General features: G+C 36.4%; 1 protein-coding gene across 1 annotated transcript in view; it reads right to left on the minus strand.

Annotated features, from left to right (window-relative positions):
• Positions 1-3,851: 3,851 nt before the first annotated feature.
• The window catches only part of TMEM67 (transmembrane protein 67), a 32,386-nt gene continuing 10,168 nt past the window's right edge, over positions 3,852-26,069 (minus strand). The window contains exons 9-29 of the mRNA XM_072413244.1: positions 25,566-25,720; positions 24,011-24,119; positions 23,192-23,284; positions 21,267-21,332; positions 20,602-20,758; positions 19,894-20,017; positions 19,452-19,557; positions 18,362-18,418; positions 18,184-18,282; positions 17,926-18,024; positions 17,091-17,177; positions 16,483-16,579; positions 15,586-15,719; positions 14,306-14,446; positions 14,139-14,219; positions 12,426-12,542; positions 9,701-9,817; positions 9,515-9,619; positions 8,421-8,523; positions 7,244-7,386; positions 3,852-5,628 (exon numbers count right to left, since the gene is read on the minus strand). Of these exons, the coding sequence (XP_072269345.1) occupies positions 5,548-5,628; positions 7,244-7,386; positions 8,421-8,523; positions 9,515-9,619; positions 9,701-9,817; positions 12,426-12,542; positions 14,139-14,219; positions 14,306-14,446; positions 15,586-15,719; positions 16,483-16,579; positions 17,091-17,177; positions 17,926-18,024; positions 18,184-18,282; positions 18,362-18,418; positions 19,452-19,557; positions 19,894-20,017; positions 20,602-20,758; positions 21,267-21,332; positions 23,192-23,284; positions 24,011-24,119; positions 25,566-25,720 (2,271 nt within the window). The 3' untranslated portion in view covers positions 3,852-5,547. The remainder of the gene's footprint in view (positions 5,629-7,243; positions 7,387-8,420; positions 8,524-9,514; positions 9,620-9,700; positions 9,818-12,425; positions 12,543-14,138; positions 14,220-14,305; positions 14,447-15,585; positions 15,720-16,482; positions 16,580-17,090; positions 17,178-17,925; positions 18,025-18,183; positions 18,283-18,361; positions 18,419-19,451; positions 19,558-19,893; positions 20,018-20,601; positions 20,759-21,266; positions 21,333-23,191; positions 23,285-24,010; positions 24,120-25,565; positions 25,721-26,069) is intronic.

Genomic DNA, 26,069 nt, shown 5'->3' on the forward strand with positions numbered 1-26,069 from the left:
CTTTCACTTTGTGATGGTTGCTGTCATCACAACTGTTCCACAGGCACAGAAGGCACATATATTTTGTATATCCCAATTTTAGGCCAAGAAGACATTCCCAGTCGCTGCTGCCACCAGGGGACATGATCCAGCTGAGGCGGCAGCATGGATAGTGGTAGCTGCAACTGTTATATTGTTCCCATGTGAAAATACATTACCCAATTACTGACCATTTGAACAGCAATAGCACGCCTATAACCTAAAATCTGCAAATTCTGAGTTCAGATTTGAAATCAGCACACTCAATATCATGTAAATCACGTGTTATTCCCAGTAGCAAAATCGTTGTTATGCAGTTGTCCCAGAACCTAGTACTTAATTTCTTAAAATTGACATTATTCTTCATCCCCGGAAACAATGATTGATTTATGGCAGGTTCCTGGTATTCACAACATGCATTAGTTAAGTGGAAATTAACAATATTTCCGACACTATATAAAAGGGGTACAATGTCAATGTCATTTATGAGCATGCTTTAGCTAATAGGAAGAGCTCATAAAATGTCTCTGTGTAGAAGTGAAAAGACTGGAAAGAGTAACTTTCTCATCCCAAGTGTACAGAATATATCCAAAGGTTTTTGCCTGAAAAACTTTAGAATATATATATGGGACTTTAGGATTTGTTTTAATTAGTGTAGTAATTGTAGGACAGGAGCACAGGTTTAATGGCAAGAGGATGAATCTAGCATTATTATATGTCTTATGTAACTTTGTATTTTGTATACTATAACAATGAATACTAAATATATATATAAATATATATATATATATATATTTATTTATTTTTTTAAACTCCAATTATGATTTAACCCCACAATGTGCTATATAGATTTCTGGTTGATTTGTGATCTCAGAACTTTCAGAGCATTTCATTAGCAAAAAGGGAAAATGAATGGAAACAAGCGCCACCTGGTGTTGGGATAAGGAATGACGCTAATGACTTTTAGCTGATAGCAGAAACAAAACTAATTAGCAAGAACAGGGGATACCAACAGTTTTACAAACTTTTCCTCTGAATGATTTATTCATTCTTTAAAAACATTTCATCTTAAATTAAATTTGAATGGGCTGCAAAGATCCTTTCCAACGACAAAAATTGCAAGTGTGTACGCAGCTTTAGAGATGCATACAGAGAGACCAACCTACCCAACAAGTAGTGCCATTTATCATCCACATGTGTTGTATTGCAGCAGTATACCCCACTCTGTATCCTGGAATGCTCCGGCTGGAACACCTTCTTGCTCTTTAGATTCTTACCTGCCCTGAAAGTGCTAACTTGTTTGGTGCCCAGCACAGGTTGACTGAGGTACACTTCTAATAGTGTACCTGTATAAAAGAACTTTCTGACTTTAGAACAGTTCCTGTGTTTGCTGAATAGAAACTTCAGCTCACTGAATGTTTTCCCTGATTACCTGGAACTTCTGCTCTCTTTAATGTAAATTCAAACTGTATAACATTTTGTTTGCTCAAAAGCCTGTTTTTTCATAAACAATTGTCTTTTTGAAAAAAAAAAAACTTTATACTCATGGATCCATTCTCCCATTTCATGGCTACTTATCTTTGGCAGCAACATTCTGTTCACATGCACTCCAGTGATGATTTCATGGCATGTCTCAGGGCTGGTTTTACTGATTGTGAAAACAATGGACCATGCATAATGTGTATTAAAACTCGTAAGAACCTAGAATTTATGTTAAAACTTAATACATGTTGTCTGCATCGGAAACCAGTATGACAAAGTGACAACTCAGAAGCAAACAAATGATATATGTAGTTTATCATGAAAATAAAAACGTTCGGTTTGTGTTTACTCAAAATAGGGATATAAAGGCTCCCTAAAAATGGTTCTGCTGATAAAACCAAACAGGCGAAACGCGTCAAGAAAGGAGACTTTCTGAACTGATAAAATTGTCTGTAAAAAAGGATATTTGTTGAGGTATTGAAAGCAAAATAACTCTTCCTTGTACATATTTGTTGCTTTATTGTGATTATGTTTTTTTATTATGATGAACAAATTGTAAATTGTTTTTTTGGATAGTTAAGAGTTAAAGTGATTAATAGGAAGGTCCCGAGAAAATCCCCAGTTGTAGCTTTGTGCATCTTTTGTAGTTAAAAGAAATGGGGATGTGGTACATAAAATTATAAAACTCCACAAAAAACTATGTTATACCTACGCATTTTTCATGTATTTATTTCTTAGGGATTGCTCTGTATAGATACATGGTCTCACCTCCCATGGGACTGACCAAATAGCATTGTGTATGTTGTATAGAAAATATGTGAATGAATATTTAATTCACCCTAAAACATATGCCTTAAATGTGCCTGAATTTGCCAATAAGAAACCCCAGTGTCTCCTCTGTTCTGTTGTTGTTGGAACACTGATTTATTCACTCTGCAAACCCCCACAAAACAATGTCAAACTTAGCTGTTCATTTTTTTGGTAAAGAAAACAATTGTAAATGAAATGGCAAGCTGGTCTGTTTGTAATCAGAATATTTCATAATCCTGTTTAGGCAGAACACATGGACCATAACACATCAGAGATTTTTTTGTCCGCTGTGGGTAACAGAAGACTGTAATTGAAAATAATTTACTGGCAATCAACCCCCAGCCTCTACTGCAAAGATTCTCAACCAGGGTTCCACCAGAGGTTGCTTGTTTTTTTTTTTAACTATGCTGACCTGACTGATCTGCCATTTAATGAGGCCTGCAAAGTTCTGGGGCTAATGCAACTTAGTACAGCAGGATGTTTTAAGTAAGCAGGCGGCATTCTACCCACTGGCCAACAATGTAAGAGGCTTTATATCAACAAGTATAAGTCGATCGATTTACCTTGAAAAACAGGAAAATTTGACTGACTCGAGTAGAAGCCGAGGGTGGGAAATGCTGCAGCTACTGGCAAGTTTCAATATTCAAAGTAAAGACCAATAAAATTACAATAATTGAGGCATCAGTGGGGTATGTTTTTGAATATTTATTTCAATAATACTAGCAGGGCTCACTGTGCTTAGCGGAAAAATTTCAAACGATTGTTTCCATATGGAGCCTATGGGGTAGGTTTATGGGTAGATTCAATTGCTTTGTATAGAAATACATGGGTAGGGATGCTAACACTTGCCAAACGCCTTTATTTAAGTCAACAGAATTGTGCTGCAAAACCATTACTAAGTGCAGCTTGTTATAAGTATATGGTGTTATAATGTGTCAATATGGTGTGTGTACTGCAGCATTATAGAAAATGCAACACCTACTCACTGTTAGCATTAACACTGCTCTGATACACAGCCATATGTGAGCCCTGAAACCACTGTGTGATCTACGAATTGTTTTCCCATACATTGCAATTTAGTACACATAATACATTGCTTTTTACTGCAATGCACTTCTCTCTATAACAAATTCATTGAACAACCCGGATTCAGTACAGACTCCGTACAGAGCCTGCACTTAGTGTTGTGATGTGGGTGTGGCTTGTGCGGGTTCCACACAAACCGCGCCTCATCCACTGATATTAAGGATTCCCTCTGCAGGCAGAGGGACACCAGTCTCGGCGGCGGCGTCCGCATCTCAATCGAGGGAGGGACCCACACAGCTGTCTGGAGTATAATTCAAGGGTGACTTTCTCACCACATTTTGGGTGCTGAAAAAGTCGGTCTATACTCGGGTATATACGGTAAATCGATTTTAGCAGTTATTATGAAGAGTTCCCTGACATATTTTCAAGGGTTTCTCAGGGGCACAAAGGTTGAGAAAAGCAATTTTACTATACTGTGTTTGTAAACTGGTCTACATAAGGAAAAGCCAACACCATTTCAGTGTTTGTCCTTGTTTATTAAAAAAATCATTTACAAAAAATAAGTTAAAAAAAACACAAAAACATTTTTATTTAAAATATTTAAATACCAAAAACAAGTCAAAAATATGTTGCACTTGCTAACTGCCATTTTTGTGGGGGAACAAAAGATGATCTGAATCAGATCATAAGAAATGAAGTGTTTCCAGCACTTTATCCCTCCTAAATCCACTCACACATATTAAAGACTGTAAAGGTCAAAGTCAAGTGCCAAGAGCCTGCTGTCCAATCTAAAAGTAGTGTAAATCTGTCTGGAAAACTTAATATAAAAAAGTGACAGGTGCTCACCCAGAGTTATAGATACACATACAACGCGCTTTACTTTAATTTAATCAACATGAAATGTGTCTGGGAACACGGACATAATGGGAGGTGTGAAAGTTTGTGAAACCTCTCAGTTATATTTCCATTATACAATGTCCATTGTGCTATACAGTCTAAGATGTTGGAATAAATATACAATATATGTAGATGGAAGAAAGTGTTGAAGGTGCATATCTATCATATCATAACACTTTCATAGCTCCAGATCCATGTTCTTGCACAGTCAGCATCTACCTTGACACATTTCATGGTGAGTGTATTAGGGGTCACTCCTAATTCATGTAGTTATAAACAATGGGGTATGTTCTTGATAATCAATACAGCTGAAGAAGCTTTAGGAATGATGAGTATCCACATATCTTTAATATTATAGAACAGCTCAGCTGATTGTGACTAACCCATACTAGCTACACCATAAACTGCAAATTTGAGAACCTTCCCAAAAGCATATTTTCTCTTTTTTTCTACTGAGCACCATGATTTGCACCTTTAAAGTCCAAAGACATCTAAACTTTCTTCTGGTCAACATGGCAGTTGGTGGATTTATTTATATAGTTGACAAGAATGTTTCTCTAAAAAGGAGGCTATAAACCTTTACAAAAGGCTATCAAAAACTGCTGGGTCTTCATTGAATGGAAGTTGGAATAATAGTTGGAATAAAGCATATGGTTATCTTTAGTAACCGCATATAAAATCAGAAAATCCAGACACATAGGCAGCTAAAATTATATGCAAATCTTGAACTTGAATTATCCCTACTTAAAAACCTTCTGTTTAATGAGACAGGTAGCCTCGCTGATCAAAAAAAAAGGCCTAAAGGAATGAATGAGCAGGGCCAAAACAAGAAACTCCGGAAAAAACAAAAACATTTCTATGTTAGTGGAAGAGCTGTTTAGATTTATAAAAGTAAGTTTTTGTAACAGTTTTGTGTATAACTCCTGTACCTCCTGTGCTACGGCAATGAAGCAAGTACCCAACAAAGCATACCTTGTTTGGTAGGCAAATGGCCAAAGTGAAAGTATCCAACTGGGCCTCTCTAAGAGTTATGATGTATTTGCATCTACCTTCACCACCATTGATATACAGAAGAAGAGATTATGGATTATTAAAGCAAAGGGGATCCTAGAAATGTTTTTTTTCCCTATTGAATGAGGGGTTGTAGTACCGCAATTAAATAACAGTTGCATGTAAACAATATTGTACAGAATTTAGCCTAAAAAAACCCCCACAAATGATAAAAAGATATAAAAATATATCTCCTACAGTACAAAAATGAACATTTACAAAAAGGTGAAAAAACATGTTAACAAAAAGTAAACAATTACAATCTCATATTAGAAATCTTTCATCAATTAGAGTCTTGGACGCCAGGTTCTTCTGTCCTGCAATTCCACGGATGTGACGGAAACACTAACAAAAAAGAAATTCTCATTGTCAGTAATCGTTCCAAATAACTGAGCTCTCTAAATGTAAAAATATCATATTTAGCTCAGAGGTTAGCACTCTGGCCTTTGCAGTGCTAGGTCCCAGGTTTAAATCTCAGCCAGGACACTATCTACATGGAGTTTGCAGGTTTTCCTTGTATCTGTGTGGGTTTTCTCCAGGTACCATGGTTTCCCTCCACAATCCAAAAACAGTTATGTTAATTGCCACCACCCCCACCCCCGCCCCAATGTTGGCATTAGACTGTATTAAAGACATATTCTTATGGTAGTGACATTAGATTGTGGGCTCCTCTGAGGGACAGTTAGTGACCTAACAATGGACTTTGTAAGGCGCTGCGTAATATGTTGGCGCCATATAAATACTGGATAATAATAATATAAAGTAGGTCTATTTGCATTTAAGTTTACTAGCATGAAAATGAGCACCTATAAACCAGACATCAGAATAATTTTTCCCTGTGCTGGGCTGGGAGTCTGAAGGAATTGTGCTGTATTTATACTCACATTTACAATTCCATCATCAAGTTTGTGGCAACCTGACCAACACATCTACCTAAATAACCAAAAGTTGCTGGATGCCCCTCCAAGTGATTAAGTTGAGGTATTTCCAGTGAGTGGCTGCTATGCTACAGCATACAATGACATTCTAGAAAATCACAACCTTCTGGCAACAGTTTGGAGAAGGGAATGTACTTTTCCGGCAAATCTATGACCCCCTGCCCTAAGCCGGCTCCATAAAGACATGGCTTAACGAATTATGGTGGAACAACTCAAGTGACCAGCTCAGAGCCTTGATATTAACCTTACTGAAACTGAGGAGGTCAGCCGTGAGCCATGTCTTCTTGTGCAACATCTCGTCACTGAATGACCACCAACTACTCCCACACAGACTACACAGGCCAGGGGAAAGCCTTCCTAGAAGAGTAGAGGCTGTTATATTCCCAAACAGGTCCCATATTAATGCCCATGATGTTGACATATGAATTCAAGTTTTTAGAACAAACTTCCATATAATAAAAAATATTCAAATTTTATTTTACTTTAAATAAAAATAATAAAAACATCAGTAAAATAAAATTAGAATATTTTATATTAATATCGAAGTTTGTTCTAAAAGCTTGAATGCCTAAAAAGTCCATCCTTGGCATTCTAGCCAGGTCCAGGCCCTTTCTCGATCGGGTTTTGTGCAGCCCAGGTATTCTTCAGCCTGGTGCAGAGGAAGCACCAGGCATTGCCATCTTCTTTGGTCTTCTTCCTCCTTCTTCGTTTGTCGCCTGATCTCGCACTGCACAAGCATAAGCATAGGCATTTTTTTTTCCATTAAAGAAAAGACTACTTCTGCGCATGCCCGATCTCTGCACTCCCATTTTGTCCTAATTGCTGAAAGGGGAGGTGATGCACCCTTTTTTGTACTTATTTTTATTTTATATAAAAGGGTTTTCTAACCTTTTATGTAAAGTAAAGATTTTTAGTTTAGGTCCGGAGTCTTACTAGGAGTACAATGTGCAGTCTGACAATAGTACATGTAGATGTACATCATCTATTTTTGTGAAAATGCAAACAGAAAAAAAAAAACTTACCTCTTGCTGCAGGTAAGTGATGACTGCAGCCAGAACAAAGTTTTGTGACATGATGTCCACAATACAGAAAAACAAAGTATCAAAGATGAGCAGTGTTGATTCATGACCATAAAAGAGAACATCACTGAAGGAATGATTTTCATCTGTGGAGATAAGAGAAAAAATATTTTAAACAATACAGAAATGGGGGAATTAATTTGCATTGAAAAAGGCTCAAAAACTTCCTCTGACAGCAACAACAAAGGGAAAGAAAAATGTGAGAATAACTTTGCTAACTTGGTTCTTTTTTATATTCCTATTTTTTACTAAAGTCAAAAAAGAATATTCTTCGTTCTAGCTCCAAAAAATAAATCTGTTAATTTGTTTGGAACACAAGACACATGGCTTCAAAGGAGATAAGTAGACTGGTTGCAGCCGCTGAAAGCGTTTTCATCAAAGCAGAAACACTAGCTTACCAGGACCAGTAAAATAAATATAGGACACAGAACTGCCCATATCTGAAAGGGAAAGAATTGCATGGAGCTACTGACAGCAGTGTTCCATTATGGCAGACTGAACAGGGATGTGCTAAATTAGAACTAATCCCACTAATTCTAAGGTTTCCAATGTTGTTATTTGCAGTGTCCTCGTTTACATTCTTCCTACAAACATATGCACAGTGTATGTCAGGGAATAGCTCTTGTGACTGTCTCAGTGGTTTGTGCACCTATGTCAGCTCTGAACAGAATTTTCAAGCCATCTCAATACAGGCCATGATCAGCACATCAATGCAGTTAAAATGGATGCTTTATTTCTTTTTAGTAAAATTGCAGCATAGCCACTTCACAACAAAATAGACAAAAAATATATATGTTGTCAGTCTCAGAGTCCTTGTGGCTGAAACATGTATCTTGCATCCATATGGATTGCAAAGCAACTGAGTTGTGTAGTAAATTAACAAAATAAAGGATGGTTTTTTTTTTGCAGGGATGTTTAGATCATTACTAATATATGGCTGCATTTGTGACAGTTCACAAATCCCATTGAAAGGTTCCCAGACAGTGTGTGTCAAAGTGAACTTGGGGGTGAAAAAGATTGGGGCTTCAATCTTTCTAATATTTTGGAAACTCAGACAAATTTGTGTTTTTTAACTGTAAGAAATTTTGAATGAGAGTTGTGTAACTGAAAAATACAATACCATTATAAAAAATACTCCTGTCCATTGGCTCCATAAACTCCATGCTTAACACTCGCTCCAGCAGCAACTTGTCTTTCACAAAGTAATCCATGTCATTAAAGGCCTTTAGAGAAAAAAACAGAAAAAGCTTCTTCAGGTTTCATCATAACATACACATTATAGTAACAACAAGTAACTACTGATACCATTTAGTTATTGGGCCAAATCCTGACTGATCAATTTTCCTACAAGAAATCCATTGGTCAGAAGCCCTATGTTCACTAGCTACAATAAATATTAAATCAGATTGCTTTAATGGTTTGGAAATAGTTGTGAAGCACAAATTCTGCCTGTGTGTACTAGCCCTTACTCCAGTCCAACTTTGTGCCACTGATGAGAGGTAACATGGTTGACATAGAGGCTAGAACTCTCACCTATGCAGCATTAGGTCATTGGTTCGAATCTCAGCCAGAACATTATCTGCAAGGATTTTGTTCTCCCTGTGTTTGCGTGGGTTTCCTGCCACATTCCAAAAATATGCAGGTTTATTCCTCCTAATGCTCTGAGCCACCGACTTTGTAGCTAGTGTCAAGTATCCCCAGTTAGGAGAGCCCAGAGGTTATGACCTGGATAGGTTTAGATCTTTTAGAGATCTCTGGAGTTACTACATATTACTGTGTCTGGGACTTTGCAGTGCACAGGTAACTAAGAAAATGTTACCTCTGATCCAATGAAATCATCTGGCAGGCTTATTCATAATAACATTAATAATAATTATCAAAAAATGTATTTTTTCCAGTCTGATCAAAAACCTTAGGCGTTTAAAGAGACAGCCAATAGATTTTGGGTGAGATATAAGGGAGACACATTTTCTAGTTCAGTTTTGTTATAACTCATATATATTTAATTCACTTATATTCTGCAGTAGAACATGGATCCTTTATGTGTGTACACAGCATGTATTAAACATTGAAAATGATAAAATAAAGCACATGAACTACATTGTCACGAATAATTGGAACATATACTGTACTTCTATAGTTCTGTATTCAAAAGATGTACCGTCAGGAAAGGGGAAAGGGATTTAAAGATTATCATCCAGACAGGATACGTACATGGTCAATGAAAGCACTGAGGAATTTATTCATGGTGTGGTAAGCCTTTGTGCTCTGCTCACATGCGGTTGGTGAGTTTTGTAAAAACCGAGAAGGTCCACGATTCTAAAAATAAAATAGTATTTTTTTAGGTTCCTTATAGACTGCAGTAATAAATCTGCACTTGATATTATCTAGGAATATTACCCTTGTTAGGTTGTCATGTATTCGGTCAAACTGGGTTCGGACTCTGCCAGGGATAGAGATCTGAAAGGTCTGAACATCTGAGTTTGGTTGTAGCCCTCTTTGACTGCACATGTTCTCCTAGAGACAGGGAAGACGCAATGAAATTACCGTTAATACTAATATACAGAAAACATATAAAATACAAAAACTGTTTGATGATTACAGCAAGCTGGGTACAAGAAGAAACCACAACTTACAATGTCTAACCCTTAATCTACATCCTTGTCAATACAGGAAGCTAAATATTTTTAATTATTTTTAGAAAAGAAAATAGGAAAATAGAAATAGAATAGAAAATAGGAGTTGAAGCTCAACTCCCCACAAAAGTCCATTATAAAATGTATTTAAATGCATATTCAAACAGATGCTTCAAATCAAAAGATAATGTGTCAGCTATACATCTTGATCAGTTCCAACATAACAATAATATGCATATAAGCACAATGTCAACAGAACAGACATCAATAAAAACGCAAACCATGGCACAAAAATTCTAGTTAAAAATAAGTCAAAAATATATGATCAAATAGCTGAAGACGAGGATAAGCTGGAGCAATACAAATTGACATGGTCGACTTGGGATTGGTTCAAAGAATCGCCCCAGTCCAGACCACTTTGGCAATAAATGTGGTGGACTACATGGGAGTTGGAACCCCTGTTCTGTTTGAGGGCTTCTTTAATAATACGAAAGTCTGTTCGGGTGAGAGGCCAGTCGGTTACTTATTTAATGTTTGTTATTGGATGTTCACTCCCTGTGATACTCCTTCTACCTACTTTGCGCCATTTTGTTTTCTACACAGGTGACTCCATTTTATTTTCAGAACTGTTATTTTAATATTGCACTGAAGTTATAAAATGACACTTTTTGTACCATGGATCTTTGTATTTGCAGGCCATGTGGCCTTGTGTCTTTGTATGTGCCATTTTATGTATGAGCCTTGTTTTGTAATTATTACAACAATAAAAACGGATTGCAACAAAAAAAAATATATGATCAAAAAGCATAAAAAGTATACAAATTATAGGATCGAGACATTAAATTTATGGACAAATAGATATTAATTTAAACTAAATTTGGATATACATTAATGTGGAAAAAACTAAAATCATAATGCATTGTCTTGATTTTTTAAACCATCTATTGAATAAAATTTACCCTAGACTTAAAAAACTTCAAGGTGTGGAACTCAATTTCCATATTTTTTTTTGTATAGCCATGAAAGGTAACTGTGATGAACCTTGTAACTAAAAATGCATATCCTAAATCTTAATTTCATTTTGAAAAAATATTTATTTTCAAAAACTGCTGAAGCAAGGGTGGCTTTAGGATAGAAGAGCTTACTGTTTCCTTCTATCAAGAAACAATTTTTTTATGTAATGCAGGAGCTGCTTACAGTAAGAGGCAGATTTACTCCTAAACCTGAAGTACTCACTGGGGTACTACTAGTTGAGATCCAGTGCCTGTTCTGTTCTCAATAGGAAATCACAACACACATTTAAGCATCTAATATTGATCTGTTTTGTGCTCAGAGCTATACTTTTAGGTTTTTAGTACAACCTGATGTTTTTTTTATAGTGCACCTGTTTTCATTTTGATAGTAACTTACTTATGTTTTTTAAAGAATATTTGTAGCCAAAATTAGGAGTACATTGGGGGGGGGGGGCAGAGGAAGACTCTCACTATACATCCCCCTACAAGAGGACTAGACATTGGTAAACCAAAAAAAAATGTTGGAGTCTAGAATAACTCCTCCTACTACCAACATGCCTTGGTTTTGTAGAAAAACAATACTAAGAGCATGATGATAAACACAGAGGAGTGGGAGTAAAATTCCTGTTTTTTTTCTCATCTATTCAGGGGCACAGGAAGTCTTAATTTTGGGACATTCAAAAGCAGTCCAACTGAAAGGTAGGAAACACATGAAACAATTGCTAACAAGCCAATTATTAACTGAAAACTGTTTGCAGCTCAAAGAGCTCCCTGAAATACCTGAAAATGAAGCTGACATTGGATGGGGCTGTAACACCTCCACCAGGTAGACTGGTAACCTAAAGAATGTGTGAACATAGGATTAGGCAGCAGCCTTACAAATCTGAGAGACAGAATCTTGATGCTGAAAAGCAAGAAGCACTTACTTATCTATGACAATGTGCCTTAACATGAAGGAGGGGAGCCTGATCCATGAGACCATAAGTCTCAATGATATTCTCTAGTGGAGGCCAGAGCACTCTTACAGAACCCACCCAGGATAATAAAAGTATCAGTCTTCCTCAGGCTGAGAAAAAGATTCTCACAATTCCAGATAATAGAGAGATGTCTCCTTTTGATAAATCTGAGCCAGACAGAAGGATAGAAGAAATATGTCCTAGTTAAAGTGGAAGTTAAAGACTACATAAGGTAAAAAAATGTCCTCTGCCTTAACACCTTCTTGGACCAAAAAAGGTTCCTTACAGAAGAGGTCCCCCAGTAGAAACCACGAAAACAATTTTGTGACTAAGACTGTCGAGAGGAAAGTATTTAATAGGTTAAGACAACTGTTTGCGAAACTGTAATAAGTGTGAAAGTTGACCATTTAAAATTAGGTTGGTATTGGACATATATCAATGTAGAACACTGTGGCACTGCCCCTTACAATCGTATTTTTTCCTTTTTACAAAAAAACTGAGGATTTTCACAGCCACTTACTGCTTCCCTCTTTAAATTCATGTTCATCTCCTCCATATTGGTGTCTGAATGCCCATGGATCGAGCGGCCGTGAATATAGTATCCATAGCACTTGTGTGACAAAATAAATACTGAAATCTGCCAGTGGAAATAAACAATAAATGTATTAACGTAATCATTTTGAAGTGTACAAGTCTATTCATTAGACACTGACATTTTGGTGTTGTGTCTCCACCCTTCTCCTAACACCATAAAACAATTAAAAGTGTTTTTGTAGATTACCAAGTGGGTGGAGGATGAAGACAAGACACTTTTGTCTGTGTCCATAGGATGCACAATAATGCTATCAGCAGCCAGAACAACAGTGGAAGATATACTATACATATATGTAATATATGGGCGAATCTTGATAACACATTTTAAGCAAACTCAAAAATACTCAGAGTTTGGCTTTTCGGTTGTGATTTGAAGACATTTATCACCTCTGTCTCACAATCAATACTAAACACGATAAATAAGACTTTAATTTTGCAGGCTGCTTCATAAATTTCTCTCTCTGCTGCTCAGAAGTAGCACTGTGCTAACATAGGACTTACAGGTGTTATTTAAAACCATTTAAATTATTTTCTTTAACTTGAAAGAAAAAATATATTTATATATTGGTGATCTAGTCATCATCTAATATATGTCTAATGTAAGTTTTCCTTCTTTATCCAACTACTCCAAAATGTTTTAACCTAACATGTTAAAATTTAATATTACCCAAAACATAATGAATACCTAGTAATTAATATCCCACTCGAATAAGGATTAATATCCTTCCCTTTCATATTTCTACATACCATACCATACCATACCATACCAGAATAGAATGTGATAAATATCAGTTACTATTTCGTACATACCTATCAATACACAACCACCACCAGACACCTTACAATTAAGATAGTAATTACTATACCTATTTCCACAATCCTCTACGGTACAATACATGCTATTGTTCAATAAATTGTGTTTTTGATTGATAGTTATTGTTCCTACATCCAATTTCACTACCGTATTATTGAACAAGTTATACTTTGTAATGAATAATGAATTATGTATCTACTTATGTCTTTCTATATATTTGTATGTCATTACTGCTAACCATGTCTTGCTATCCATCTGTATGTCACAATAGCAAATCACAATTTCACATTTAGAATAACTGCAACTTAAATATACACCTATAGAGGCCAAAAAAGGCGAGTCGGGTCACAGCATGTCTAACAGTACTAAGACATTACTAGATGTTTTTGTCCAGGTGTTTAGTCCATACCCCATGAAGTGGTAATGGGGCGCAGACTTATTATCTGTATGATTGTATATTATATACTTTGCTCTACTTTAAATTTAAGCGCTACACTTAACCTTTAATCCCTTACTCTTTCCTTCATTTATTTTTTCCTGTATTAATACTCAAGGGGTGGCTAACCTTAAGTTTAGCAAAGAAAGACTAGGAGATCAATCACACCTAATATATTTATATTCATATGACATAAATGGGCATGTTCAGTGCAGGTGGACACCAAAAGCCTGTCTAGATCCAAGGGAAAAACAACAGTAGTCTGCAGAAAAGATCTAAAAAGGCCTGTGGGTATTCTTTTTAGGTCTGTTGGTACTCACAGGTATAATAATCATTGTCTAATTTAGTTAAAAGTGGCCAAATCAGGCAACATTACAATACATACTTACATTACTCATCGAACACAAATCAACAAACTGTCGGATCTTGTCTTCCACAAATCTTTCATAAATTCCAGAAAAAAAGAGAATCTAAAAACAGACAGCAAAAGATAGGTATTTAAAGGTCAATGTTGTAATACTTTTTGGCAGAAAGCCTTTCCCATTCACACTATTACCTGTAAACAACCAAAGCCAAGCCACAATGCAGATGCCACGCCATAGCGCAGAATGCAGCTCCATGGTGCTTTATAATCCTGGGGATCTCTGGAGAGACTGGAAGATGAATCGCGTAATGCCAGGTTTTCAAAACCAGCAATCTGAACAAAACATACCCATTAGTAATGCATCAATATAAAGTTCCTATAATTAAACAGTACAATAATACAGCAGCCGGTAAGTCTAACATATTATTCCTTCTGTTTAAAAGATTCAAATACATACAATCTATTAGCATGAAAAAAACATAAAACTTGAATTTGAAGCGTTTTTGTTTAGCTTAATGAAATAAATAAAAATTCCCTGCTTTCCTCAACTGCGAGTGTAAATATACTATGATGGACTTGGAAATACTCTAAATGAAAGGGGTACAGCCAAATTCTGCTATTAGCATATACATTACCTAATATGTAGGTAATACGTTATTTTAAAAATACATAATTCACCCATTTGAGATGTAGTTACAACCTGCATTATTAAACTGTGAATATTACATGCACAAATTTAATTTCAGTGCTAGTAGTGGTGGAAGTGTGTATTGGTGGTGACCTATGTTCCATATTACAGGTTTCTGGTATAACCACTCATGCAGCTTTTGCTAACATAGCTTGTGACAATGGATATTTACGGAACTAACACATCTTTAGAGTTTAAGTTGTATAAAAGTAATACCAGAGCCTGAATAAAACAAAATAGAGACCTAGACAGAATATTGACTAGGCCACCCTCCATTTGCATATGTTCTTTATATTTTCTCCAGAAACAATAATGATTATGTCTGGCAATACAAATTCAGCATCTGTGTAGACCCTAACAGAACTCCTGCATCAGGAGAAGTATAAATCCAATGGCAAATAAGACATTTCACACGTTGTTTGTAATGTTGTTTGGAGTATAAAACCTAATGAATTTCAAAGACATGTAACTTCCACCAACCAATAAATTGTAATGCTTTAACCAAAATCTTATTTGAAAGCAATTATTACATCAATTGATGAGTTATTAACAACCATGTACACCCAAAACTATTTTTCAGCTAAGGTGAATGCCGGCAGGCTTAAAAGACTGATTAGCAGGTTCTCTCTCTATGGTACTTAAGTAGTGGGATTCTTCTGCTGGGATAATTTATCATTGCTTAATATATTCACACCTTCTGTGTACCAATTTAATTTAGCCAAAGTTTGGTTGGTTGACTGGTTTTGCCTGAAATTTGTTATTTTATTTTTTAAAGCATACATACCTTTAAAAAGAAGAGAACAATAAAAACTTGAAAGAGAGGGTTAATCTTGCGTACTGTCTGAATTTCATTCCACTCATTTGCAATGAAGTAAGACCTCCAAATACTGACAGGTGCAGGCGCACTCTTTTCACCACCTAAACAAATAAAATAAAATGAACCCATACTACAACAGAAATTATTTAAAATGTAATATATATAAAAAGTTATAACCTAATAGTCCTTAGATGTGGTGACAGCTATTTTTTCTTCTATTTTCACCATGTAATCCTACTAGTAACACTGGAATCACCACTGTAAGTGCAACACCTGTGGGCCACTAACCGAGTATTGCTGGCCCAGGGTGATAATACTTGCTCGTTGTATTGTATGTTGTCACTCTAGGACCTAGACATCCCCCCCTTTTGTCCATAACATGTTTTTGGTTTACAGAGATGTACCCGGCAAGGCCGAAAAGACTGTCACTGCAGTTTTGGAAAGATTATCAGGTATTTTTTTGCACTAATCAAACAAATTTAACAAAACATGTTTAATAGTATATTTACCACAAAGATGGAGCAAAGAAGAAGAAACATTAATTTTTAAGATGGATATACTTTAAAGCTAACCAAACATAGTAAAATGGCACGTAAGTAAGTAAAGATCAGGCACGTCCAGGTGCCAGTGCAAAATTTTGTGTCTCCTGCAAATTATGAGAGGCTAGCTTCCATGACTGATTCATCATTGTGATGGGCAGCCTTGACTATAGGCTTTGTAAAAGTGCTGCGTAATATGTCGGCACTATATTAAATACTGTGTAGTAATAATAATAATAAAATGTCCCAATCAGGCTCTGCCATAATATATCTGGATCACAGCAATGCAACTAAATGAAACTTTACACAAAAATTAAAATCTTACCTTCAGATTTTATGATTCTGTTTTTGGGTCTTTCCCAGTCAATGAAAAAGATATCAATGGTCAGCTGAGAGATAAGAGTGTGCAAGAAATGAAGTGCCTAAAATAGACAAAGACTTTTTAAAAAATTGAGAATCACAACAAATAAATGTGTTTACAACGAAAGACCCCCGAAATATACAAGGTACCTAGTCTGTCACAAAATGTTCCCTCCCGCTTTCTAAATAAAATCTGTTTTAGCTACATATCTAACTTTAAATCCAGTGACTTTCAGTGGCTGCTGGAAAGGCTGGAATTCTTTTTGAAAACTGAAGCTGGCAATACCCTGTTGACCATTCTGTGCCTCCAATACCAAAATAGCTGAAATCTTGTAATGGGATGGGAAGGGCAGAGGCAGTAGGGCTGGTAAAGAAAAGGCCAAATGATGCTGGGCTCTGTGAGAAGCTGATGGTTAGCAGTAAGATCAGTGTAGGCAATTTCAGTACAGGAGAAAAGCCTATATAACTGTGCAAGACTAAAGGCAAGGCTGGAGTTAAGCTTTATAACAAAATAAACCATGAATTACTAATAACTAATGTAGACTGGTATGTCAAAGCACTGTATAAAGTTACCTTCAAAACAAACGCACATGATACATAAGTTATAAAGTTTTTTTCATCACTGGATAAAGGCAGGAGCACAGAGACATATTGCTGACCCTAAAAAACAGAATAAAGGAAATTAAAACAAACTCATGTAAACAACACTAAACACTCAATAGACCAGCATTGAAATGGCATTCATTGAAGTTTTGTAAACATCTGAGAGAACTGTTAACCCTTTACACTACAATCTCAATCTCCCATAAAATCTCATTTAAAGAATTAGTGAAAGCTTCTGCAAATAGAAGTCTTGACACAATTAACCACTGGTCACTGAACCAGTTTGGTAAATGATGTGGCTAAAAATTAGAACGGTCATTAGGAAACCCATTGTCTGAAGAGCAGCAATAAGATGGCATATTTCCCCGACAATACAAGCATGTGCACCTTTACTGTCACATGCCACTTAGTTTTCATAATAATGTTGGAGTAAAAAAAATAAATAAACTGAACATGAGATGTGCACAGCTCAGCTTGCTCAAAAGCCTGTGAGGATGTTACTCAGGGAGTCAAGCAGCCTTAAAGCGAGTCATCAAGAATCGTAATCATAACTATTGGCCCAGGTGAACCATTCATAGTAAACAGGCAGATCAGAGAAAGATAAATCACATCAGTAGAAGGTTTTTCTTTTATGCTCCCATCACCCAATGCCTTTTCTCTACAGATTTGTAAAAGAGTTTGACATGGAGAAGTACTTTGATTAACTGATGCTATAACAAATATGACGCTGGTAAAATTGTCACAAGTGAAAACTGTGTTCTGCAACTAAATACCAAAAGAAATCTAATAAAAAATGCTTACTTACTTTGAACAAAAGAAGCCAGTAAACACCAGTGCCCACTGTCACAATGAAAAAAACATTGGCCAGAACTCCAGCATAAATAACCAAAAACTGAATCACAGTCTAAAAATAAAGGAAAGTGGTGTTTAAATGACAGCTACAATCATTACTATTAAGTATAATTACACATAATTTTCCTGGCACTACGTAATTAAAGAAATTTTGGGTTATAATAACAAAACACAATATTATTCTTTATAGTTTAGGAAGCATGCATCTTACCTGCAAGTCAATGACCTGGCTACCTATTCTTCTTTTCCAAGCAGCCGTTTTAAGAAGAGACCACAGCATGGCCAGTCCACCGAGAACACCTAAAGCAACCTGCAATACAATGACAGGGATCATAAATATGCTAGACACAAGGCATTAAACACACCTACGTTTATCTAGGATAACTTACATCTGTCTGGGTGACAGAATCAGCCTGGCTCATTTCATACTGAACAGAGAATGAAACCTAAAAATAGAAAATAATAAATAAACAACAATTTTGAAAAGAAACATGAAAACATAAATTTGCATAGGACAAAAATAAAAAAAACTTTAAGGCAATGTACACATGTGCAATATTTGTCATTGGAAAAGATCCTTAACACTCTTTTCCAACGACAAAGGACTGCATGATGCATGAACGAATGTACAGCACCGTGCAGCTCAATAGAGAGGGGAGGGGGAGAATGACGGAGCAGCACCCCATTGCACTCTGTCCTCCTTCACTTCCATTACGATCGTTCGTTGTCCATGGATCTACCAGGACGGTCGTTCTGACGATGGATGAGGGCCACTGTACACACGGAAGATACTCATCCGATATCAGCCCTGAGCCGATTATCAGACAAGAACTATTGCACGTGTGTACCTAGCCTAATTGTGTCTACTAGCAGATAGCAAAGCATAAACGTAATGTATTATGCACACAAGCCATGACTGAACTTGTTAAGCCCATACAAAGACTTTGCGCTAGCTGAATTGGCAATAACTGTTGATTCGAAAAAAAAAAACTTCTGTGTATTTCTAAATATTTTCTGTGGAATTTTTTTAGCCTACATTGCAGTGGCAAGATAAAAAGGTAATTTAATCAAGGCAAAAAACTTTTTGGACACCTGACCATCACACTTAGGTGTTTCCAGTGAAGGGAATAGTAAAAGCAGTACAGAAACACATTTCATACAGTAAAAACCTCCAACTTTGTGGCAACAGTTTGTGAAAAACCCTTTTCTGCCCTTGTAAAGACATAGCTTGACCAATGTGGTGTTAAGGAATCTGAAGTGGACCGCACAGAGCCTTCAGCTCCAAACCATTGAATACAACTTACAACAACTATACAAAAGTATATTTTGGAAAGCTGTTGCAGAAGGGATATCGTCTGTCCCTTCTGCAGTGAAAGACCTGGTAGTCATAATTTTTTATTTAGTTTCTCTTTGGGACCATACTAAATCATTTTAACTGTATTCATTTTTTTTTTTGTATCATTTAACATAGAATAATACCTTCACAGTTTGGCTTTGTGGATTTTGTACTTGTACATCTGTGTATTCTACAGTAATCAGTGGGGGATAAATTGTTCCTCTGTGGGTGCCTGGGACCAAGCTGATGCTGTAAGGGATGGAAATAAAGAAATGAGGAATGCTTATAATGCTTACTTGCTATACAAAACCATAAAATGTAATGACAGGTAGATATGATTGTTTAAATCTTGCAAATCTCTGCAATCCTGGAGGTGGCAATAATCACTTTAATGGCTGGCGTTCTAACACTAACATTCTGGACAGTATTTTCAGAAGCCATATCCACTTAACTTTTCTCCCGAGCCTTCTTTGGGCCTTACAATCTGCTCCTGTTCTCCAATAATTGGGCGTACACAAATGGATGGGTAGTCTTTAATATTAGTCCTACAGATAATTATCTGTAAAAGTATTAATCTTCTTTTACCTGAAGGTGATTTTAGAAGCAATTCGAATAACATGGGGTAAACTGCTTAAAGTATTTTCTCGTCCACTTAGGGTGTCAACCAAAAATATTCGACGAGTTAGCAGCCAGTTGTTCACATTGTTCCCTTTGATAAAAAGAAAAAGAAAGACAAAATTTGAAGCAAATTAGGTTTAAACGGATCTTTTATAGGTATACTGGATCCTTTCATTTTATGCACCATGAAAATCTGCAGACTGTCTCCCCTCACATTTTTTCAGTGGAGTTTGCTTTTGTTAAAAATGATTGCTCTACCTCTCGGTTTTATTCTCAAGCCTAAAATGTAAACATTATTTTTTTAACAACACATAAAATAGACATGATAATAAAAGAGGACCATTTGACCCCTAAAACTTGCAGGCTTTTTATGACATAGGAGTCTGAATAAAATTGAATCTGGACTTTTTACTTTTTTGCTTTCAGCTCTTCTATTCTTGCACACCCTACAGTACCTACTGGAGCAAAAATTCAGCCTTCAGCAAGCATACCTGTAAGAGCTGCCTAGAGAGAATCATTCTCTCTTCACAATATAAAACTTGGCTGATAATGTTTGCCACGCTAAGAGATTCAGTGTCCCACACCTTCCTAAATCTGATTTGTGGCTGTGAAGACAATTGAAGAGTGCAGGTATTTATGAACAGTTACATTTTTGCAGAACCCAATGCGACTTACCAAAATTGACAAACTGTTCATTGTATTGAAGGTTAAGGTTTAAGACAGGCACAGGCCATATGTTCTGCTGATTGTCACTTCCACGGTAGGAGAGATACACATCATAAAACACGGGTTCTGGAAAGTCATGGAGGATCTGGGATACAGTTAGCTCACACTATGAAAGACAAACAATAGTAACTAGTTATTAGCAATAAAAAGCAAAACTTGAAACAGCACATTAAACCATCTCGTACTTGTACTTATTTTAATTCAATCCCTTTTATTTTCACCTCTTGTAACACACAAGAACTTTTTCACAAAGCTGCCAAGTGGATAATATGCGTGATATAACAAAATGTTACATGGGATTGTCTAAAATAGATATAGTGTCATTTTCCTTTTGTGCCTATAAAAAATTAAATTGTACTGCATATAAACTTAAAAAAATATATTAAATGTGTTTGCTTTTTTAATGAGAATTTTGTCTTGTTTAGTTTTCACCTGTTAGTTGATCCTGCCGCTAAAGGTCATCCTGCCTTTGGGTGACAATGCCCCCTTATCATGTGTAAGAATAGTACTTCCACCCTAGGAAATTCATCTGAAACTAAAAGCCAGTGGTGTTTAACCACTAAAACTCTTATAAAAGCACATTTATCTGAAATATTATGCCACCTGGTTCTTACATTTTGTTTGTAAGCTGTTCCAAATCCATATGCAGCATCCAAGCGCTTGGCAGTGTCAGGACAAAGCTGTAAAGAAAGCAAACCAGCCAATAAATATAATTTTTTTGCACTACTAAATTAATAGTTTTTCCTATCCATAACATCAAGAGGTGCATTATGCAACACAGACAAAATGTAACTATCAGGTACAAATTTACAAAGGAAAACTAGTATCTGTTACCCACACCAGCCAAGTGATGGAGGTAAATGCCAAGCAAAAAATATTACTTGTTTAGTATAGTGTTATAAAAGGTCAGAAAGATGTGCACAGTACATTCCTGCTATGGGCCTACTGATTCAATAGTAATGCTAAGATAAAGAAGTAATCTATTTAAAAACAATTAGATTTTCTATGAAATCTCTAAAGAAGAAGACATAACAAAGTGAAAAAAACCTTTATAATAATATTCTAGTTTGTACAAAAATAAAAAAGTAATACATCCCATATATCATGGCATTGGAAGGGTCAAAATAGACTCACAGTTCACACCAATATATGAGATATAAGAAACTTCCCTGAGTGGCATCATAATGCCAGAACCCGCGTCTAAGCCTGCAATGGGAGAGTGGATGGGTTGTGTCTAGAGACATATCCCCCGCCCACTGCCCTGAGCCTGTGATCCGTACCTGAGACATGGTCCGCAGCTCTGGCCGGTGCACCCGCCTCTCAAGTGGGGTCCTTCTCTTGCCCCGCTGGGGGGTGCACCGGCCAGAGCCGCGGACCACCACAGGTCTCCGTGCTCTCGCGGCCCACCTGTCAGATGGCCACTAGTGGGCCGCAGACCAAGGGCTGGGGACCCCTGGTTTGTGGTAACTCTAAATTGAAGGGTTGTTAAGGCATTTAAATTGTCACTTATCGATAACTTAAGGTGCCATAATTTTTTGTTTTTTTATTTATATTTATTTTGTTTTTTTAGCAGGCACACACAGTTTTGAGGCTTGACATATCTGATGTTTACTCAGCACAACCAATATTTTATATTTTACCAAAAACTGGCTATTTAATGAGTTTGTGTTCACTAACATTAATTTGAGTGTATTAGTATTAAGTTAATCAGATTGTGCACAATTATAATATGTTGCGTAATTATTTTAATTTTAATTGTTTGTTTTAAAAGAAAAAAAAAATAATGAAACTCAAAAATTAAAATATTGATGAAGATTGAAAAAATACAATTAAAAGAAAAAAGCAGAAACATTTTTAAGTGCTGATTAGGCTTACCCAAGTATTACCAAATAGGTTTAAAAGAAACATATTTTATGCAACATATGTACCGTATTTTTCGGCGTATAAGACGCACTTTTCTTCCCCAAAACTGGGGGGGAAAAGTGGGTGCGTCTTATACAGCGAACACAGTTTTTAAAAATAATTAAAATATCATACTCACCCGATACCGCGATCCCGCGATGCTGCGTGCTTCTTCTCTCCTCTCCTCCTGGCATAAATTGGCACAGGGTGATCAGAAGGGGATAAATTGGCACAGGGTGATCAGAAGGGGATAAATTGGCACAGAGTGATCAGAAGAGGATAAATTGGCACAGAGTGATCAGAAGAGGATAAATTGGCACAGTGATCAGAAGGGGATAAATTGGCACATGAGTGATCAGAAGGGGAATAATCTTTCAGAATCTTTTTTTTCTAGATTTTCCTCCTTTAAAAGTGGGTGCGTCTTATACGCCGGAGCGTCTTATACGCCGAAAAATACGGTAGTTGCTTTGACTGATGTCATGTGCATACCATATTTTGTCAGTCAGGAAATGTTGCTAGCATGAAGAGGAGCTGAGTGCACAGTGTAGAGCCAGGGCACTTTTTTAATATTCTTTTAGATTACATGCTGAATTTCCTAGTACATCTTCAGGTTAGGGTGATAAAGTTTTTCAATTACCTGCAGTAAACCTCCATGAAGGGACTTCCATGCAATGAACTTCCCTCTCACATCATACAGAGCTGCCATAAATACCAGTTTTGTGTTCTGTGCCTGCAATATAATTTGATACCATGTAATTTCATTCACAAGATGCCACATTTTAATTTTTCTATTTACCAGTGTTGTTCAGCCACCCTTGCACTGCATGCAACTCTACACAGGGCACTGAAATACTGAATAAGTGCGTCAGCTGTATGGAGAAATATGTTTAAAGCATGAACTGAAATGAATGAACGAACCCTGGTTAGGTAAAACAAACCTATGTATTAACCATACCACATTAACATGGCATACAATGTGAAAATGGTTTTAGGTAATATGATGCTTTAAAATAGGTATAAAACCCTAGAGATGACAGAGTAGCAGTGGGACACAGCCATTCAACACACAAGGAAGGGGTGGATGCTGAAGGTTCTAGCGGGATCTCTAGCTGTGCCGGGGAGAAAACTTTATCATGCACATATTTGACAAAAGCTGTGTATCAATTTTTTCAGTATCATCATGGGGTCTCTAAATGAAGAAATCAATAATCAGCACAGGCACAGTGGTCTAGTCTGCACTTTAGTCTGCGCTCTAGTCGGGCTCCTACATGGAGTAGGGTTCCTACATTTTATTGAAGAGTAAATTATTATGATGCTATGACATATATATATGTGTCTTTTAAATTAATGAAATTGCTATAAAAGTAAGGAAATATATCACTATAGAAAAAATCTCAGTGTTAAATAATGGATAAATGTTATTTCTATTTCTAATAAAAAATAAATTTTGACTTACCTGTTCACCCCACTTAAAGCTGAAATTTTCTGGAAAAGGAGAAGCTGTAAGGACTCGCACTGCTAATCCTGGCTGCTCATCATAATACAACCATGGAAAATTGGTCCTCCTGTATGACAAACCCTTCATTAGGCAGCTGTTGTACATTAAGGCATACCGCAACCAAAAAATTATTTTACTGCGACTTACCAGTCCTTAGATGTAGTGGCTGCATTCCTTTTTTCATTTACAGAACATTTTTAGCAAGTACAGACAAGACCCACTGATCTTGCCAATAACACAATGTTCTTGTCACTTTCTGTGAAGTGGACAAAAAGCACAAAAAATCCTATTTTTGTAAACTAATCCCTTTATACCTTATGTAAAAAGGAAACTTTAAGGGAAACGTGTTATTACCAAGATCACCTAAGGAAAATAAAGCAAAAAAAAAAAAAACTAAAGCAGCCACTACTAATCTAAGGACTTCTAAGCTGCAACACACTATATTTTTGTTTTTTGGCTTTGATACTTTTTGTTGGACACTGACACTGAAGAAGCCTTGCCCATATTAGAAATGTCTGTACTGCAAATTGGAAACAAAACCTCCATCTACTTTTCATGTGTCTTTCACTTTCTTCTCCCTATGAGCCTGATCTATTAAAGCTCTCCAAGGCTGGAGAGGATACACATTCATCAGTGAAGCTAAGTGATCCAGCAAACCTAGAATGGATTTAATTTGCTATTTTTTAGCAAATGTTTTCAATTCATGGACCAGATTCATTCCAGGTTTGCTGAATCACCCAGTTTCACTGATGGAAGTGTATCCTCTCCAGCCTTGAAGAGCTTTATTAAATCAGGTCCTATGTGTCAACAAAAGCATACCATTGCTGTCTGGGACAATGCCAAGGGCCTGTCTACAAACCATAGTGACAGAAGGGATAGGAGCATGGTGGTAAGCAAATAGATTTATAGATTCAAATGAGAATTAAATCCAACATGTCTCAATATTTTAATATAGGGAAATAAATATCTGCTCTTAGGGAACCTGACAATATTAAAATTATCCAGTTGGAAGTAAGTCATGCTTACAGATAGCCAAAAAGATTATTGGTGTCATAGGTAACTGACCTAAGAGGCACAAAATGGTCATTGCTCATGGAACCCCTTGCAACCTCTGAAGAAACCCTGGTTGAAAAACACTGATTTAAACCTTGCAGGGGTAGCGCCATGGTACAGATATTCAGATGTACGGAAAGAGAATATTTTTTTTTTTTTTTTTAAGAATTCTAAGTTCAGCCTAAAAAGCAGATGTAAGTCCACTGATAATATGTCAGATGTATGTCTGCAAATAAAAAGGACAGCCTTAAATGATAATACTAAAGTGAACCTGTCACCAAAATGTATTTAAATATGCAGCAGTTTTATGATTACAAAACATCCCTTTGTAGCCAGTTTAATGTTACTTTACAAGTCAGTCAATTACAACAAAGACGGCACATGTAACTTTGTTCAACACAATTATAATGACCACAACACATTTTTAAGGGGTAAGATTGACACATAATGCATAATTTACCAGTAAGAGATGGAATGAACCACTCCACGTGTGGCTGTGTTACTGAATATGTATCGGAAGAGACCACAGGCATCAGAACTCTGCACACTCACAGAATTCATGTTCATTACGCACATGTTCCCCAGAGCCTGGCATGCTGTGTGGTTGGAGTATAGCTGTGGAATAAAAAAGAAAGCTCACATGACACATGTACAGTTAGGTCCATAAATATTTGGACAGAGACAACTTTTTTCTAATTTTGGTTTTGTACATTACCACAATTAATTTTAAATGAAACAACTCAGATGCAGTTGAACTTCAGATTTTCAGCTTTAATTCAGTGGGTTGAACAAAAAGATTGCATAAAAATGTGAGGAACTAAAGCCTTTTTTTACACAATCACTTCATTTCAGGGGCTCAAAAGTAATTGGACAATCAACTTCATGGGCTATTTCATGGGCTGGTGTGGGGAATTCCTTCGTCATATCATTATCAATTAAGCAGATAAAAGGCCTGGAGTTGATA

This window comes from Pyxicephalus adspersus, chromosome 5, assembly GCF_032062135.1.
Source record: "Pyxicephalus adspersus chromosome 5, UCB_Pads_2.0, whole genome shotgun sequence".
NCBI classification, from domain to species: domain Eukaryota; kingdom Metazoa; phylum Chordata; class Amphibia; order Anura; family Pyxicephalidae; genus Pyxicephalus; species Pyxicephalus adspersus.